At 40.5% G+C, this 16,026-nt stretch overlaps 1 protein-coding gene across 1 annotated transcript in view; it reads right to left on the bottom strand.

The window, feature by feature from the left end:
- SPAG6 (sperm associated antigen 6) overlaps positions 1–15,162 on the bottom strand; it is a 64,723-nt gene extending 49,561 nt beyond the window's left edge. The window contains exons 1-2 of the mRNA XM_030322089.1: positions 15,111–15,162; positions 14,930–15,025 (exon numbers count right to left, since the gene is read on the bottom strand). Of these exons, the coding sequence (XP_030177949.1) occupies positions 14,930–15,025; positions 15,111–15,135 (121 nt within the window). The 5' untranslated portion in view covers positions 15,136–15,162. The remainder of the gene's footprint in view (positions 1–14,929; positions 15,026–15,110) is intronic.
- Positions 15,163–16,026: the final 864 nt, after the last annotated feature.

Here is a 16,026-nt window from a genome sequence, read left to right as displayed (position 1 = left end):
CAGGGTTTACCGCCGGCAAGTGCTAGGATTACACATATGAGCAAAGACAGCTCCTCCTCTCAAGGAACTAATAATCTAGGGGAGCACATGGTAAACTAGACTCAAAATAATCACAGCTCTTTTTTTTTTTTTAATTCCTTTTAACACAACACAGGCCTAATGACTTTGACTTTGCACACCAATTACAGATGTAAACCGGGACGGAAATGTCAGACCAAAAAAAAAAAAAAAATCCCATTCTCTTATTAAATGTATATAATGTATATGCATATCTGCTGTGCCTTATAAAGATATTTAACATCCCAACTTTGTTCCTTTAAAAACAAGTACCTGTAAACTGGGCCTTTGGGTCCATTGTTAAGCCCTAGTAAAGATTTCTGGTTACCCTAGTTACCTCTCACCTTCTTTGTGCTGCTTTTCAATTTTAAAAAATTTTATTTTTTTATTGTGGTAAAATATACATAACAAAATTGATCATTTTAACCATTCTTAGGTGTACAATTAAGTGTTAAGTACAATTGTGCAACCATCATCACTATCATTTCCAGAACTTTTTATCATCCCCTAACAAACACTCTCTAACTTCCCCTTTCCCCCTACCTCTAGGCTCCTGGTAACCTCTATTCTTCTTTCCGTGTCTTATTTGACCTATTTTAGGTATCTCATATAGGTGGAACCATACAATATTTGTCCTTTTCTGTCTGACTTTTTTCACATAGCATAATGCTTTCAAGGTTCGGCCATGTTGCACCATGTTTTGGAATTTCTTTCCTTTTTAAGACTGGATAATATTCCATTGGATGTATAGACCTCATTTCGTTTATCTGTGCATCTGTTGACAGACATTCGGGTTGCTTCCACCTTTTGGTTATTTGAATAATGCTGCTATGAATGTGGATGTACAAGTTTCCATTTGAGTCTCTGCTCTCAATTCTTTTATGTGTGTGTGTATAGTGTGTGCGTGTACACATACATATAAATATATGTGTATATTTCTGTACATATACACATATCTATCTATCTATCTATCTATCTATCTATCTATCTATCTAAGTACAGTTGCTGGACCAAGTGGTAACTCTATGTTTAACTTTTTGAGGAAGTATCAACTGTTTTCCATGGTAACTTTCTATGCACCATTTTATATTCCTACCAACGAAGAGTTCCAGTTTTCCACATTCTCACCAACACTTGATATTTGTAGTTGTTGTTGTTTATAATAACCATCCTAATGGACATGAAATGGTATCTTGCTGTGGTTTGATTTGTATTTCCCAAATGAATAGTGATGTTGAGCATCTTTTCATGTGCTTATTGTCCACTTGTATGTCTTCTTTGGAGAAATGTAACCTATGTAAGCCTTTTACCCATTTTTAAGTGGATTTTTTTGTTATTGTTGAATTGTCGGAGTTCTTTATAGATTCTGAATATTAATCTCTTATCAGATATGTGCTTTGTAAATATTTTCTCCCATTCTATGAACTGTCTCTTCACTCTCTTGATGGTGTCCTTTGATGCCCTTGTTTTTTTAGACTTAAAGTGAAATGATTTCTACCATATATATTCTTTACTTTCCAACTTTACTCAAAATTACCATAAGCACAAAATGTTAAACGTTATAAATTTTACAAAGCTTTAAACATTTAAATTCCAACAGTAATCTAAAACATCTTCCTACATGACCATTTACTATGAAACTGCTGCTATAGTTCATTTAAGTTTTAGAAGTGATTTCTACATGCAATTAACGAATACACAGTAAAGCCTTCACCTTAGACTGTCAATGTTTCCATCTGACTGGGGCATTCTGTTTGGGGTCCAATAAGAATGGAGAAGAAGCTTCATGCTTTAGAAATAGGACTCTCTTGCCCTGCTTGTTACATGACTGCCTATGTCGAGCCAGGTAGTTAAAAGTATGTATCTAGAGGGAGATTGTTTGGGTTCAAATCTGGGCTCTGCCATTTCTCAGTCCTCAACAAGGTTACTGAACATCTCTGTGTTTCAGTTGCCTCATGTAAAATGGTGACAAATTTCATAAAGTTGTTGTGAGAATTAAAATGGGTCAAAGATTCTAAAGTGCTAGACAGATTAGTTGGGATAGAATAAACACCAGTAAATGCTTAATAAATAAAAGTGTAAAAGGAATCAATTCCCTATGTTGACCATGTTTTTCATCAACATGTTATTATTATTCATGCATATGACTCATTAATTAATCAATTCCTTTCATTGTGAAGAAATATTTAAAGTTCTGTGGCCCCACAGATTGAGCTTTTCTACTATGTGTTTTAGAATTACTATGGAATGAATGATTATTCACCATTAATTCAAGAAATATCTATTAAGAGAGGTGCCTGGCTGGCTCAGTCGGTTAAGCCTCCAACTTTGGCTCAGGTCATGATCTCCTGATTCATGAGTTCAAGCCCCACATCAGGCTCTCTGCTGACAGCTCAGAGCCTGGAGCCAATTTCAGATTCTGTGTCTCCATCTGTCTCTGCTCCTCCCCCACTCATGCTCTGTCTCTTTCTCTGTCAAAAATAAACATTAAAAAAAAAAACATGCAAGGTATTGAAAACAGAATTGTCCTTGACTTCAAGGAAGCGATACAAGGGTCATGAGAAGTAAACAAATAAAACATTATGATATATGCAACTAAAAAAGAAATAGAGGGGGAGCCTGGGTGGCTCAGTCGGTTAAGCATCTGACCTCGGCTCAGGTCTGATCTCACCGTTCGTGAGTTCGAGCCCCACCTAGGGCTCTGTGCTGATAGCTCAGAGCCTGGAGCCTGCTTTGGCTTCTGTGTTTCCCTCTCTCTCTCTGATCCTCTCCTGCTCACACTCTGTCTCTCTCTCTCTCAAAAATAAATAAACATTAAAAAAAATTTTTTAAGAGAAATAGAGGGTGCTCTGCAGAAATATAGTGGAGCATCTAACCCTGGCCTTGAGGAAGGCAACCCAAGGAAAGGGACATCTACATGGAGGTCTGAAGGCTCTCAGGCAGATCACAGATTTTTTGCTGAAATAACCGGAGGGAGTGGGGAAGGGAAGGACTGGAGAGTTTTCTACCCAGAAGGAACTATATAAATGAAGCTCAGAACCAAGAGAGTTAGGGGGCACTTGGTGGCCCAGTCGGCTAAGTGTCCGATTTCAGCTCAGGTCATGATCTCAATGTTTGTGAGTTTGAGCCCCAAGTCAGACTCTGAGCTAACAGCTCAGAACCTGGAGCCTGCTTTAGATTCTGTATCTCCCTCTCTCTCTGCCTCTCCCCTGCTCTTGCTTTCTCTCAAAAATAAATAAACATTTAAAAAAGAACCAAGAGTTTGATATGTTGACAAAACTTGGAATGCAGTATGACTATAGTACAAGAGGGAGCAAAGAAAGGGTTGGGAAAAGAGGCCTAAGAGATTAACAGAGACAAAAGTACTTAAGAGCTCAATAAACTATTTTAACTGTTTTGAATTTAATCCGAACATTAGCGTCAGTGTTTTTGTACTTTGTAACGAAGGATCACCAATCACACTGGGGAGAATGGATGAAAGGAGACAAGATGGGAGGCAGGAAGACCACTTAGGAAGCTACTGTATGAGTCTAGGCCAGATGTGAAGACAGCCTGAAGAATACTAATGGCAAAGGGAGAGAGAAAAGTGACTATCTAAAGAGATATCATCTAATACCTAATATCTAAAGAGATATTAACCAGACAGATTATTGTGAAGAAGAGGGAAGAGTCAGTGATAAACTTCCAAGTTTCTGGCTTGGACAAAGGATGCATGATTGTCTCAGACTGTTGAAGAGGCCATGATAAATTCATACTGGCCTGAAACGTTGCGTGGGAGGGCTGATCTGGCAAGAGACAAAGCTGGAAAACTTGATTGGGGCCAGGTCAAATTTGGCTGTAGATCAAAATAAGATTTTGTGATGTTATTCTAAGTGAAATGGAAAGCCATGGAGAGCTTATTGTTTATACCACTTACACGCAGGGAAGCAAATAAATGAGAATGAAGACATTGAATAATTCCAAGGTCTAACATGGATGGCTGGGCAGGCTGTGTACTGCACAAATCCAGGGGATGCCAGTCACATTAATCATGATATAAAAGGCACTTCTAAAGTTGTGCAAAGCACAGCAGCCATCCTTGATGTAGCATGTTCCATGGTTCTCTCATTGGTTTTATGTGAATAAATGTCTTATCTTCTCAATAAAATAATAAACATCTGTAGAGCAGTTTGTTTTCCTTTTTTAGGATTTCCACAATCAGATTTTTAAATGCCATACACCAAGAGCTCTCATTTTATTAATTTCTTTACATCCAAGTTAGTTAGCTTATAGTGCAACAATGATTTCAGGAGTAGATTCCTTAATGTCTCTTACCCATTTAGCCCATCCCCCCTCCCACAACCCCTCCAGCAACCCTGTTTGTTCTTCATATTTAAGAGTCGCAGAGTTCGTTTTATACTTCTTTTCTATTTATCAAATTACCTGGCACAGGTCTGAATATACAACTAACCCTTATTGAAGCGCTTGTGATCTTGACTCTACTACAATTTTACTACACTAAGCACTACCTACTCTATCACAGAGTAAGTCTAATTACACTTACTGATTTTTGCAATTTTACATGTTTTTACTTCTGCAAGTTATTACATGTACATGACTATATTTTTACTCAAGCAATTTCCATCACACTGATGCATTTGATAACATGTTCTCATTTTCCTTCACTGGTCATTTTTTACTTGAAAATATTGAAGTGTTCCTCCCTTGATTTTTTTTTTTTTTTTTTTTTTTTTTTTGAGCTAAGAATTTTCAGGCCTTGATTTGGTTTCTCCCAGTCTCTGTGATTATATACCACTGACTACTATTCCTTCATTTGATTAAGAAATCATAAAATTTCAGGGGCGCCTGGGTGGCTCAGTCAGTTAAGCGTCACACTTTGGCTCAGGTCATGATCTCACAGTTTGTGGGTTTGAGTCCCACATGAGGCTCTCTGCTGTCAGCACAGGGCCCACTTTGGATCCCCCGTCCCCTTTTCTCTCTGACCCTCCCTCGCTTACACTCTCCCTCTCTCAAAAAATAAACACTTAAAAAAGAAATCATAAATTTCAGTACCATATCTCTTTGCCCTGTTTTCTGCGAAATACTTCTTTGCGGCTACAACTATAAAATCAATTATGATTTTAAATGTTATATCCCTTACAACACACAGAGAGGCCTGTAACTTATTTAAAGGGTCAGAATGAATTGTGAAATGTATGGATAGTCTTTTTGCACAGAATTCACCTGTAATGATAAGTAATTCAAGAAAAAGCTATGTTCTTCTTTTTAATGTACTCTCATAACTACAGTATCCTCTGAATTTTGTTTGGTGAGTCACTGTTCATTCAGGTGTTTGTGAGTGAAGGGCTCCCACATCCGGTATGTCATTAAGTGGGGAGGGGTGAGAAGAAGCTGGGACCAAGACCACTGACTCCCACAGGCAGCTAGCAGCTCTTCTAAGAGGGCGCAAAGCACACTTTACCATGTACCAGGGACTCCCCTAAGAAATTTACAAATATTAACCCATGGGGCGCCCGGGGGGCTCAGTCGGTTAAGCATCCGACTTCGGCTCAGGTCATGATCTCATGGTTTGTGAGTTCGAGCTCCACGTCGAGCTCTGTGCTGACAGCTCAGAGCCTGGAGCCTGCTTCAGATTCTGTGTCTCCCTCTCTGCCTCTCCTCTGCTCATTCTCTCTCAAAAATGAATAAGTTTTTAAAAAATTTAAAAAAAAATATTAACCCATCAGTCATTATTACAATTCTATGAGGCATATACTATTTTATAGCTCTAGTGTCTATGCTCTCCTGTTTCTCCTCCCCAATATCAATCACAGCCCATTTGCCAATGAAAACTGACCTATATGTCATACCAAAGGGTATAATCTGTTGCATTCATTCCACCATTAACACATTTGTAGCTCTCTTCCCTGATGACTGTATTAAACCAAGATTTCATTCATTCTTCCAGTGCCAACTCTTCGACTCTTAACTGGGTCATGGCCACCACTGTCTATATGAGAGATCTGAACTGAGTAAGTACACAGAGCATAAAAGTTATGGCAAGTTCAATTCATAATATGTGAGATAAAATGATTGGAATTAGCAGGTTTATAATTACATGAAAAAATATCAAATGGGCTTTTAATATAGTTTTCTTTTTTTTTTTTAACGTTTATTTATTTTTGAGACAGGGAGAGACAGAGCATGAACGGGGGAGGGCCAGAGAGAGGGAGACACAGAATATGAAACAGGCTCCAGGCTCTGAGCTGTCAGCACAGAGCCCGACGCGGGGCTTGAACTCACGGACCGCGAGATCATGACCTGAGCCGAAGTCGGCCGTTTAACCGACTGAGCCACCCAGGCGCCCCATATAGTTTTCCAATGAACATGCGAATTCCATGTATCCAAACCTCTATTTTCAGCTAAGATCACTCTCTTGAGTCCCAGAGCCATATATATCCAAATTGCTTACTACAGGCATGGACACATAGATATCCCTGACACTTCAACTTCACCACTATTACAGAAATCACCATTTCCTTCTGCTTTTTGTATCCCTTCGCCATTAAGGAATGGCAACCAGAAGACTGTGAGTCACCTTGAACTCCTCTCCCTCCGGACCTGCCCCTGCCCCTCCTACGAAGTCACAAATCCTACAGATCTGTCATGCAGCATGAGTGCTAAAGCAAAAATGGGCATAGGTCTTCCTGATCCTGTTTTAATCCCCTCCAGTCTACTCTCCACACTGCTGTGAAAATCGTCTCTCTAAAACCCCAAATTGGGGCGCCTGGGTGGCTCAGTCGGTTAGGCCTCCGACTTCGGCTCAGGTCATGATCTCGTGGTCTGTGAATTCGAGCCCCGCATCAGGCTCTGTGCTGACAGCTCAGAGCCTGGAGCCTGCTTCTGATTCTGTGTCTCCCTCTCTCTCTGCCCCTCCATCACTCACACTCTCTCTCAAAAATAAACAGACATTAAAAAAATGTTTTTAAATAAATAAACACTTTAAAAACACATACACAAAATAGATCCCTTTGTTCCTCTAATGAAAGCCCTTCAGTGGCTTGCTACCAATTTCAGAATAAAGCCAAACTTTGGACGAGGTCCTTTATAATTAGGCCTGTTTTCCTCTGCAGCCACAGACTTTCCTCTCCCGGCCGTATTATCTCAAGAAGCTCCTGCCAGATCTAAACATTTGTCTTTTCCATCAAGTACCACCTTTTCTCTTGCCTCTGTGCCTTTGCACATAACATTCCCTCTACCTGAGCACAGTTTTCCTCTCTCCCCTCTTCATCTGGCTGTCCTAGGAAACTCAGCTGGATAATATCTCCTTCTAGAAGTCTTCCATGAAAGCACCCTTCATTTCAAAAGCTTGAGTTAGATACCCTTCATAGGTGCTCCGTATGTCTATATATTGGACACTTATCAAATAGCATTTATATATCTCTCCTGTAGCAAATAAGCTCCTTAAAAGTATCGTCTCTGCCTTCTATTTTTGCATGGCCAGCATCTAAGCATGCACCTGGCCCTTGGATACTCAATAAATGTTGAACGATGAATGAACAAGCTGCAAAATTTAATGTCAACTTTCTCTTTTTAAGGCCAATTTTAGTTAAAAGAAAAACAAAATAAGCTTCTGTTTGGAGTCACTTTTTAAAAGGTTTAGAGGTAAATAGTGGTGATGGCTGCATAACATTAGGAATGTAATTAATGTCGCTGAATTGTGTGGTTCAAATGGCAAGTTTTGCTATATTTTACCACAGTTTTTAAAAATTAACAATGTACCGGAGTGCCTGGCTGGCTCAGTCAAAAGAGCAAACAACTCTTGATCTCAAGGTTGTGAGTTCAAGCCCCATGGTGAGTATAGAGATTAAATAAAAAACACTTTTAAAAATTAACAATGTACCGAAACCCACTGAATTTTACACTTAAATGGGTGAATTGTACGGTATGTAAATTGTACCTCAAGTGATTTTTAGAAACTATTTTTAAAATGAAAAAAATGGATTCTAAAAGATATGGATGAACATATATATATAATATACAAATATATATAGTATACATATATATGTTCATATATATATAATATATATGTTCATAGTTTTTTTTTTTTAAGTTTATTTATTTAGACAGAGAAAGTGTGTGCATGTCAGCAAGGGAGGGGCAGAGAGAGAGGAAGAAAGAGAATCCTAAGCAGATTCTGTACTGTTAGAGCAGAGCCTGAGATGGGGCTCAAACCTACAAATTGTGAGATCATGACCTAAGCCAAAATCAAGTTGGATGCTCAACCGACTGAGCCACCCAGGAGCCCATGTTCATAGTTTGTTTTTGAAATAGATGGGTTATTTAAACTGTTCCCTCGCCCCGCATCACCCCATATAGATATAATTCTATTCTAATTGGAAAGTCTTCTGGAGTGCTGCCTACACTGGATTAGTCTTGTCTTCTTTCGTCAATGTGTTTCCTCTTTTAAATTTGTACCTTTGATACCCACTTGCCTGCAGAAAATTGGAATGTCCATCAATGGGGTCAGTAGAGAATAAATAGGTTATAAAAGAATGGTCTGTTCCAAGAGGTTTCGTGGGTAATATTTGGAGAGGGCTCTTTGGAAGGTAATCAGCTCAGAAGTCTATCTTTAGATAAACTGTTGTATTTTATTCATACTCCACTTACTTGACAAATTTTTTGAGATAGTTTACTGTAAAAGATACAGATACAAAGATAACGATTAAGAGGCATGAAGTAGAGAGATGGGGACTATTTGTCAGAAACATAGGGTGGAATAGCTGCTGCAACTGAACTCTAAATGTATCACTGAGTTTCCTGGCAGCAAAAGCAAAACTGGAACTACTTTGTAAAATGAGGCAGGAACAAATTTTTTTTTTCCTGAAATTTCATACGTAGGCCTAGCTTGACACGTAATAGTTAATAAAGATTGGTTGAATAAAAGAGTGCATCTTTACATTAAAAAAAAACCTTTAACAACAAAATGGACAATGTCTTCAGTGGGATTTAGATTTAAAGAGGCTATGGGGAACTCGAAGTATCTATTTTTAAATAAGCCCTCAAAAAAAAAAAAAGGCATTCTATTAGAATAATTCTACAAAGACATTTCTATGGAAAACCAATGTAAGCTACTCTATGGGTATAAATTAATGGTGATTCTAATGACACAGAGATAGAATATACAGAAAAGTGGACAGAGATAATTTCCTTGAAGACACATGCACACATACATAATTCACCTGGACGTAGAACCTGAATAAGTAGTAACTTTAAAAATGAGGCACCCTTACGACAGAAAATGGGGTATGTGGCAAAACCAAGATTTCACCTGAGAATTAGGGAAGTCTGACATGTTCAGAGGAGCCGTTCCCACCCACCACAATGCAAGACCCAATTTTTCTCAAGGTGTGGCCCTGGGGTTCTCCTAGAGCCAGTTCATCTCAGTAGAAACCCCGGAAGATCTGACCTCAGTGAACATGGAGTAAAAGTCCTTCACACAAAGCATGGCCAAATAAAAAAAACAAAGGCAAGTGTTAAATACATGCTCACATTGACCAACCGACAAGTACCAAGTGCCTGCCTCTTCAAGTGCTCCACCTCCCCGTGTTGTCCGAAGGCCCAGGGGAGCAGGCAGTCCAAGGCAGCTAACCACCTCGGGCTCTGGTGAAGTCTTTCCTTTGCGCTCTCCCTCTCCCCGATCCCAGCAGGGACTCACTCAGTCTAACAGCTCTCCGAAGTGCTATCTCGGTTTGCAACCTCCAGTGGATTACTCACTTTTCCTGGGGTGCTTTTAAAGAGCTTCTGGCTTGATAAGGCTTCCCTTAGAAGCCCAAGGAAGCCGAAAGGTCCTCTAGCATTCTGAGTCCAGCATAAGCCCTAAATCCAACTCCCACTCCCTCAGACTTCTAGGTACTTCTCAATTAAAGTTACTCCTCTGCGTCTGGCCTCCAGTCAAGCTCCCATAATGGTCTTCTAGGAGACCTCAAAGCCAATTACACACAATTGCTAGACAGCCATTGGTACCCAAAGGCCTAAACAGATGACTTGTTTTAACAGTGGTTAGGAACTCCTAGAACCAGCCAGAAATAGCTTACTAATACCTACAAGGTACGCAGAAAGAGTGCAATGTCAGGCAACAATTAAGAAACATGTACTAGTCTCAGTTTGGCCAGGACTGACTTTGTCTGTGATGAAGGCAATTATCCGACCATTTGGGGGCTTAAGTATCCACACTCAAGAGTCGTACTTTACCTACCTGACCTGTTATAACAACAAACTTTTTAAGAGACGTGAAAACACTTAGAAAAATAATTATTCTTTCTTTCATTCTATTTAAATATGTGGAACCTCTGCTCTACGCTCAGCATTATGCTAGGCATAGAATTTACATTTTGTGGAGAAAACAGAAACTAAATCAATCGTGATGAGTATCGTGATGAGTATCATTAAAGAGAAATATTAGGAGCAAGGAAAGCATAAATCAAGAGACTTAACTTACTGTAAGGGCTCAAGGAAGGTTTCCCTGAGGAATCAACATCTAAACAGAGCCATGAAGAATGAGCAGAAATTAATTAGGCGAAGAAGTATAGGAAAAGTTCTAGTCAGAGGAGCAAAAGCCATGAAAAAACATTGAAATGTAAAGAGGAGTTAGGAAATATTTAAATAACTTTTCAAAAACATTAATTTGTCACATAAAATTTCCCCACACAAACTTGCCATTTCTAAGCCCCACTCTTATAGGATCATCCATAGCCTGGATTTTTTTTTTTTAAATCATCCAGTTTTTCCTAAGAAAACTATGATATCCTAGCCCTAGTTATATTATTTTCTATTTATGTACCAGTGGTTACATAACAAAGCAGATAAATGTCCATGAAGGAACAAGGGTTTGGAACACAGAATACAATTTGGAATAATCTTGTTTTTAGGATATTATTGTGTATTATTAACACATATTATTAAGTGCACACAAGTTCAGAATTTTTATAGTTCCTGAAATGTTTTCCACTTAAGCAAACAAACAAACAAAACACAAAAAACCACTATCCCTATCCTTTAAGAAAAGATCAGTGCTTTAATTATCATGCATTCACATTTCTAAGACTCCTTTTATATTCATGAAATTTAAATAGCATGATTAGTTAAGGGGTTTTGTTTTGTTTTGTTTTTTTCTTTTTGTTTTTTGTTTTTGAAGTCGCTCTACTCATTATCTTTTCAGTTTCAATATCCTTTGGAACAGAGAATCATGGTACTTGTACCTACCAGGCTGTTTTAAACACATTACAAATGCTTACTACAGGCTTTTCCTTCTCAGCAAATTGAGATGCTAAATCATTAATCTGAACATTTTCGCCTGGCCCCAGACACAGGAAATTTAAAATCATTTTGTGTCAACACATAAGACTTATTTCCTTGAATTCTAAACCCATCAAATTGCCTAAATTTGCAAATTAGCTTCAGGCAGATGCCTGTTTAAAGTGTCAAGCAGTTCTCCATTCCTGCTCTACTGAAAACGTGCATAACTCCTGATTAGGAATGTTTATTGTTTTGCAATAGGTTATATGTTAAATATTACAAAGTATTACTTTAAACTTTACCCCCAATTTTTCTTACATAAATACCTGCTTCAGAAATAGTTCATAGAGCTAAGCAGGTTAAAACGAATTTTCTTGGGAGTTTTTATATTAGCTTACCATGAAAGACAGAATTTCTAAGCAACCTAAGAGTGGCCTGATATTCCCAAATGCCACAAAATATGTTTCTTATATTTTGCAACTAAACAATCACCTCCATTTGCTGAAATTCAACAACTGGTGGAAGTAACAGTGTATTATCTCTACTACCCACAATGTGTTACATGTGTTACTGCTTATTCAAGAAGGGGGGAAGTATCAAAATTCATTTTTAAATAGCTGTACAGATGTATTATTGGTTCTAAGTACAGAGTTGGCGGGTGCATAAAGAGATTTTATAACAAACATTAAACTTTGTAATGTTTTCACCTATGTTTCTGATTTAGAAGGAACAAAATCTCAGTAAGGAAAAAGTAACTCTAGGTTATAGACACATTGTATACCATTTTTTCTAGCAACAATTTTGTTTAGAAATCAAAATCATTTTTTGTCCAAATACTCTGAAGATGACACCTTGCAGCCCTTTGTTTGCTCTAGTAATTAACTTGGGACATAATATTCTTATTAGCACATCAGAGATGTAATGAAAAAGATCAGAGATTTAAATGAAACAAAACTCCATTGATAGTTTTTACCTTTAAAGTTCCTTCCACAGTGAATGAATTCAAAAATTCTCAACAAGTGAATACTGATTTATCGTGATGTCTATATGGGAAATATTTTTCACCTTATCTTGGATCCATGATACATATTTAGTAAAGCAGTTCATTAAAGGAGAAAAGTGAGAAGACAAAAGAAAACAAAACCCTCTCAGGTATGCAGAGAGTATGTGAAAGTCAGGAATAAAATGCATTGGTATTTTATATGAAGTCACTTGACTGGAAAAAAAAAAAAAAAGCTTGGTAAGTGATGCATATATATTGTGGCTCTTTCGAAAGTATTTTAAAATCCATGATTTTTTTTTTTTAAGAACAAACCATCTGAATGGTTTATAGACCAGTAAGTGCTCATAACAAAAGCTTACAGATTATGATTATTTTAATTAAAAGAATAAATATATTGGAATATCCATTAACTGTCTTAATGTAAAATTATTAAAGGAGTGCTTAAGTTGAATCTACGTAACATGAAATATGTTAAAAATATTTTTCCTCAAGAAAAACAATCTTAGCATTCTATCAACATTGCAGACAACTTCAAAACACTGTTATATTCCTTTTGTATTCCATTCCTTCATAAGCCAGACCATGAGTGGAAATAGGTGGCTATTTAAGATGTCATATCTAAGTCACTTATACTTTGATGATCACTTAGCCTAATGATTAAATTCCATAACATATTCTACATTGTACACATACAGGAAGAGATAACCTGGCACTGTTATACTAAAATGTGATGCTCTGTATCTTAAGTGTTATTTATACCCCTGTATTTCAGTATCAAATTTTTAAAATAATGCCAGTCATTTTCCCTTTCAAAAAATGTTTTAGTTTAGCTAAAATATGGTATACACATAGTTCAGAAATTACATATGTGTAAAAAGTAAGTGCCCATTCACAAAAGCAACTGAGTAGGACTGAGAGGGGGGAAAAACTAAAACTTAAGTGCATTTAAAAATATAATATGCTCTTATAAACTTATATTAGTCAGTATATATGAAATACTGTGCCCAACACTGCTATGGGTACTTTGAGGAGTACATACTCTTGCTCATAAGCGCACACACACACACACACACACACACACACACGCAGAAGACAATCCACATGAAACAAACACAGAACAAAAGATTACCAACTTTGACATTTTCAAAAGGAGAACAGATTAGTGGTTGTCCAGGGTTAGGGACAAGAAGAACGTGGGTGTGGTTCTAAAAGGGCAAAAAAAAAATGATCCTGGCAGTAAGAAAGTGTTCTCTATCTGGATGGATACACACGGGATAAAACTATAGAACTAAATGCACACACACACACACACACACACACACACACACAAATAAGTACAAGCAAAACTGGGAAAAACCGAATAAAACTGATGGACTTTTGTCAGTGCCAACTGTCCTACCATACACACTTCTGAGGCACAGGGGAGCTCTATGATTTCTTACAACTGCATGTAAATCCACAATTATCCCAAAACAAAGAGTTTTAAAACATGATTATCAAATACACTTTCTCTATTCCAAATACAACCCCTCCCCCTACAAAAACATACACGGAATAAACACCCAAATCCCTCTCAGGGACAGAAGAAACTGCCGTCTAGGTGCAACAGTCATTCCCCTCAAAGAAGCCAGAGTAAACGTTATGTCTAAACACTCTTGCCTTGTCAATGCATTCTTAAAGTTCTTTTAATTCCGTGTTCATTTGAATGAATTTTAAAGATCACGTCCTATAAATTGAACGCTTCTTACAACACAGTAGCGATAAAATGCTACCTTAGTTTGAGTTCAGATGGTGGTGGAATCGTCCTTAATCCACCATTACCTTCTCCATCTGCTTATGTTAATTGATAAGAAGCAAACCTCCCTCTCCCCCCCCCCACCCCCTTCCTCTTTCTAGGGGTTGCCTGAGCTCGGGCTGGGGGGGTGGGTGGAATGACAGCACCACAAGGACCTCTCAAAGCTAACACTCTGCCTACTTGGAATGTCTTGGAAATTATTCAAGCAAACCTCTGCTCTGTCACTAATGCAAGACGAGAAATAATGTGTCCACGGCTCTGGAATTCCTTTGGTGTGAGGAAGTCGAAGGTGATCAAAGGCAGGGTGACAGGCAACGGCACCCGCCTAAAATGGGTCTGATTAAGGCGGATTCCCATTCGTGTAAAATGACTTCCAGGCAGTTCGTACGGCCTTGACTTTCAGCCTGACACTTGCCTGGTTGTGAGAAAGATGCAAGGGGGGGACGCCGGGCCCCTCTCGCGCCCGTCTGGAGGCTCTGCCCTCTCGGCCTCACGCCCAGAAAGACCCGCTAAGAGAACGAATCCCTCCACCTACAGCTTCCGCGGTGGGCTGTTGGAACTTAGGGACGCCGCCCTCCGGTCCCCACCCTGCTCCTCTCCCAAAGCTCAGCCGGCAGGGGAGCGGGGCGACGGGGGAGCCCGGGGTTGAGGCAGGCGGCCGGGGACACTGGCCGACGAGGGGCCCGGGATCCGGGGTGAGGGGAGGGAGGCCAGGGGGCACCGCGGGGACCAGGACCTCGAGGTGCAGGGGCGAGGCCGGGGGCGCGGAGCGACGCGCGGTCAGGGCGCGGGCTCACCCGCGTTCTGCAGGCTCTCGATGTTTTGGGGTCTGGTCGCCAGCTCCGCCACCATCTGCACGAACTGGGTCCGGGCTTTCTGGTACTGCTCGAACACTGCGGGGGTGGGGGGAGAGACACGGTGCAGCCGCCGTCCCCGCCGTCCCCGCCGCCAGCCCCGTCGGGGCGCCCCGGGCCCTACCTTGCAACACCTGCCTCTGACTCATGGCGACAAACCCGGCGGCGACGCGGCCGGTCCGCGCCCGGCCTGCGAGGACGCCGAGGGGGCGACCGCCGCGACGCCTCGGCCTCCGACGGGAGCCGGGTCTCTCTGTGTACCCGCGTCTCCCGGGCAACCGACCGGAACCGGAACGCGACCGTCTCGCGGCAACGGCCGGCCCGGGCGTGACGTCACAGCCGCGGTCCCGGGCGCCGGCGGCCAGCCCCGGGGGAACTGCGCCTGCAGGGGCCCCGGGGGGCCGAGCCGCAGTCGCCCAGACGCCGTGGCAGTCGTGCACCGTGGATGTCGCTGTGCTGCGGGCCACGGGCGTCCGCCAGGAGTGCGGGCGTCGGTGCTCACCGAGCCCCCAGCCGCGAAGCTTCCAGACTGCGGCGCCGACTGGGTCCCGGTTGGGGGTGGGGGAGAGCCCCCAAGAGAACCCCGAGAGGCCAGAAAGCTACGCCAGGGGAGTCGTCTTGGCTTAGACGGTCAAGAGACGTCTCACGTGTGACCTTGTGTCATCTGATGCAGACATTGTCAGTGCAACCTTAAAGCCGGATGGTTTTCCCCTTTAATCCAGCTTTCATGTCACCTGGCATTTCTGGCTTCAGGATTCCCGGAGGGTCGAGACCAACCATGCTCGTAACTTTAATTATACTGCTTTAAAAGTATGTGATGAGCAACTCCTAGAGATTCAATGAGAAAAGCAGACGGGAAAACAGTAGGATAAATGTCCTGTCTTCGTGACTTTCTCCTAGTTACTACTAAGTTTGCGGTTTCCTCACTTTTGTGACTTTTAAACGTTTGTCTTTGTCTTTTAAATTTAGCCTTCATTTTGTTGCCTAAATGACATCTCCAAAAGAAAGAGAGAGAGAATCTTCACCTGGGAAGTCTTGAT

Source organism: Lynx canadensis, chromosome B4 (assembly GCF_007474595.2).
Source record: "Lynx canadensis isolate LIC74 chromosome B4, mLynCan4.pri.v2, whole genome shotgun sequence".
In the NCBI taxonomy this organism is placed as follows: Eukaryota; Metazoa; Chordata; class Mammalia; order Carnivora; family Felidae; genus Lynx; species Lynx canadensis.
The sequence above is the reverse complement of the archived record's forward strand: the minus strand, read 5'-3'. Positions and strand labels throughout refer to the sequence as shown.